The sequence below is a fragment of the Dendrobates tinctorius genome, unplaced genomic scaffold, assembly GCF_039654945.1.
Source record: "Dendrobates tinctorius isolate UK_male_01 unplaced genomic scaffold, ASM3965494v1 ptg000285l, whole genome shotgun sequence".
NCBI lineage: Eukaryota > Metazoa > Chordata > Amphibia > Anura > Dendrobatidae > Dendrobates > Dendrobates tinctorius.
Window position 1 is genome coordinate 2092501 of NW_027361952.1, and position 4216 is coordinate 2096716.

Genomic DNA, 4216 nt, shown 5'->3' on the forward strand with positions numbered 1-4216 from the left:
GGGTCCAATTTCTCCTGTTACCCTTGGGAAAATAAAAAAAGTGGGGACTAAAAGATGATGTTTGTTGAAAAAATACGATATTTTTATTTTCACGCCCGGTCGTTATAAACTTCTGTGAAGCACTGGGGGGTTCAAAGTGCTCACCACACATCTAGATAAGTTCATTAGGGGGTCTAGTTTCCAAAATGGGGTCACTTGTGGGGGGTTTCCACTGTTTAGGTACATCAGGGGCTCTCCAAACGCATTCCAAAGACATACTGATAGGGAATTTAGATTGTGAGCCCCCATCGGGGACAGTGATGAAAATGTGTGCAAACTGTAAAGCGCTGCGGAATATGTTAGCGCTATATAAAAATAAAGATTATTATTATTATTATTATTATATGACACCCGCAGACCAATCCATCAAAGTCTGCATTCCAAAACGTCACTACTTCCCTTCCGAGCCCCGACGTGTGCCCATACAGTAGTTTTCTCCCACATATGAGGTATCAGCGTACTCAGGACAAATTGGACAACAACTTTTGGGGTCCAATTTCTCCTGTTACCCTTGGGAAAATAAAAAAATGGGGACTAAAAGATCATGTTTGTGGAAAAAATACGATTTTTTTATTTTCACGCCCGGACATTATAAACTTCAGTGAAGCACTGGGGGGTTCAAAGTGCTCACCACACATCTAGATAAGTTCATTAGGGGGTCTAGTTTCCAAAATGGGGTCACTTGTGGGGGGTTTCCACTGTTTAGGTACATCAGGGGCTCTCCAAACGCAACATGACACCCGCAGACCATTCCATCAAAGTCTGCATTCCAAAACGTCACTACTTCCCTTCCGAGCCCCGACGTGTGCCCATACAGTAGTTTTCTCCCACATATGAGGTATCAGCGTACTCAGGACAAATTGGACAACAACTTTTGGGGTCCAATTTCTCCTGTTACCCTTGGGAAAATAAAAAAATGGGGACTAAAAGATCATGTTTGTGGAAAAAATACGATTTTTTTATTTTCACGCCCGGACGTTATAAACTTCAGTGAAGCACTGGGGGGTTCAAAGTGCTAACCACACATCTAGATAAGTTCCTTGGGGGGTCTAGTTTCCAAAATGGTGTCATTTGTGGGGGGTTTCTACTGTTTTGGTACATCAGGGGCTTTCCTAACGCGACATGGTGTCCGATCTCAATTCCAGCCAAAAACGTCAAATGGCGCTGCTTCCCTTCCGAGCTCTGCCATACGCCCAAATAGAGGTTTACACCCACATGTGGGGTATCGGCGTACTCAGGATAAATTGCACAATGTCTTTTAGGGTCCTGTTACTTTTGGAAAAATAAGAATTGAGGGTGAAAAGATCATTTTTGTGGAAAAAATATGATTTTTTAATTGTACTGCTGTACGTTATAAACTTCTGTGAAGCCCTTGGGGGTTCAAAGTTCTCACCACACATCTAGATAAGTTCCTTGGGGGGTCTAGATTCCAAAATGGTGTCATTTGTGGGGGGTTTCCACTGTTTTGGTACATCAGGGGTTTTCCAATCGCGACATGGTGTCCGATCTCAATTCTAGCCAAAAACGTCAAATGGCGCTTCTTCCCTTCCGAGCTCTGCTATGCGCCCAAATAGTCATTTACACCCACATATGGGGTATCAGCGTACTCAGGACAAATTGCACAATAACTTTTAGGGTCCTGTTACCCTTGGAAAAATAAAAATTGGGGGTGAAAAGATCATTTTTGTGGAAAAAATATGATTTTTTAATTGTACCGCTGTACGTTATAAACTTCTGTGAAGCCCTTGTGGGTTCAAAGTTATCACCACATATCTAGATAAGTTCCTTGGGGGGTCTAGTTTCCAAAATGGGGTCACTTGGGGGGGTTTCCACTGTTTAGGTACATCAGGGGCTCGCCAAACGTGACATGGCGTCCGATCTGAATTCCAGCCAATTTTGCATTGAAAAAGTCAAACGGCGCTCCTTCCATTCTGAGCTCTGCCATGCGCCGAAACAGTGGTTCCCCCCCACATATCAGGTATCAGCGTACTCAGGACAAATTGCACAATAACTTTTGCAGTCCAATTTCTCCTGTTACCCTTGGTAAAATAAAGAAAATTGAACCTGAAGTATTTTTTTTGTGAAAAAAAGTTAAATGTTCATTTTTTTTTTAATATTCAAAAAATTCCTGTGACGCACCTAAAGGGTTAATAAACTTCTTGAATGTGGTTTTAAGCACCTTAAGGGGTGCAGTTTTTAGAATGGTGTCACTTTTGGGTATTTTCTATCATATAGACCCCTCAAAGTGGCTTCAAATGTGAAGTGGTCCCTAAAAATAAAATGGTGTTGCAAAAATGAGAAATCGCTGGTCAATTTTTAACCCTTATAACTTCCTAACAAAAAAAAATTTTGGTTCCAAAATTGTGCTGATGTAAAGTAAACATGTGGGAAATGTTATGTATTAAGTTTTTTGTGTGCCGTATCGCTGTGATTTAAGGGCATAAAAATTCAAAGTTGGAAAATTGCAAAATTTTCAAAATTTTCGCCAAATTTCCGTTTTTTTCACAAATAAACGCAAGTTATTTGAATGCAATTTTACCACTAACATGAAGTACAATATGTCACGAGAAAACATTGTCAGAATCACCGGGATCCATGAAAGCGTTCCAGAGTTATGACTTCATAAAGGTACAGTGGTCAGAATTGTAAAAATTGGCCCAGTAGTTAACGTGCAAACCACCCTTGGTAGTGAAGGGGTTAATAAGCAAATAAACATGCCACTGTCCATCCACATCGCTGTCACTAAAAAGGCTGCAAAAATGATGTCAAATATGTAAAATAAACACACTTATTTCCCTTATTTTCTCATCAATATTGCCTGATAGCCAGCATATAAAAAGAAAATATGACAGTGACATAAAAATGAAGCCCTATCTATCGTGACGAATGACGGAAAAATTACTAAAATATCTGTATGAGAATAAATGTTATCGTTCTTGAAACCACATGTACAAATAAACCTGAAAATGTGCCTGGGTAAGAACAAGGGTAAATAGCTCGGTCTTGAACTGGTTAAACTTGATCACTGATAATTTGTGTTAAATTTAAAGCATTCATACCTAACAGTGTTGATTATTTCATAAATTTCACGACCCTGCAGAATCCAAGCCGATCAGCCATAACATGACAGAAAAAAGTGAATATGACATTGATTATGTTATGACAGCGGCAGCAGTCAAGGGGTGGGACATTGAAGGTATCATGTGACCAGAAAGTTCTTGAGGTTGTTGTGCTGGATACACTTAATATTAGAGAAGAACGAGTATTTTGTAATTCAAATTCTCCAGATTTGTCAAATTTTTGCCCAATATTGGATTTGCAGTAAATCGATTCACTACAAATCCCAAGTATGGCAAAGCCCTGAAAACACGTGTAATACTTTAGGGTCTCTTTTCAAACTCTTTTATCACAATTACAGGGCTAGTAATGTCCAAGTGCCAACAACATGTATGGCTATGAACAAACAGATAGTATCTGTTCTTTTCTGCTGTTGTGTCGCACACTATATGCACTGTTTATCCAGTTGGTTAAAGCAAACCTGTCATCTTCTTATGATTGCCGCCCACCTGCTTGCTTCATGGCTCCCGGCATTGCGCTCCTGCGCAGGCGTACTTTTTATGCCCTGTTGAGGACAGTGGAAAGTACTGCAGTGCACAGGTGCTGGGAAATGTCAGAGGCCCTGTGCCTGCGCACTGCAGTACTTTGCCTGCCGTCAATAGGGCAGATATGTACGCCTGCGCAGGAACACGGTGCCAAGGAGACAGTGTGGATGACGCAGGGCAAGCAGGAGGGCGGCAATCATAAGAAGGTGGGAGGCGCCGAACCTTGACCTGTGACACCCATCGGACTGGACCGCCCCCATATGAGTATAATAAAACTATTGTCTGCAAATTGAGATTCTGATTTGGCTTTTATCCTAAGTCATATTACAAGACTCGTTAAAGGGTTGATTGTGACTTGTAGGATCGCTACTACCAATAGGTGGCGCTGTAGAGTAAAAGTCCTCTTTCTCTCTGAAGAGGCAATTTGCATATTAAATTTCCCAGAGGAGCATTGCACGGCGAATAAGCCTCCTTACCTTGACAAGCAAGAGCTGGTATGTCACTCTCCACAAGGAGAAACCTTACCCCTTAGACCTAAATAAAATGACAATCGTGTTACCATTCCCCTTTTCAAT

General features: G+C 41.1%; 1 protein-coding gene across 1 annotated transcript in view; it reads left to right on the plus strand.

The window, feature by feature from the left end:
* The window catches only part of LOC141072638 (granzyme A-like), a 29354-nt gene extending 25990 nt beyond the window's left edge, over positions 1-3364 (plus strand). The window contains exon 5 of the mRNA XM_073559933.1: positions 3206-3364. Within this exon, the coding sequence (XP_073416034.1) occupies positions 3206-3364 (159 nt within the window). The remainder of the gene's footprint in view (positions 1-3205) is intronic.
* Positions 3365-4216: the final 852 nt, after the last annotated feature.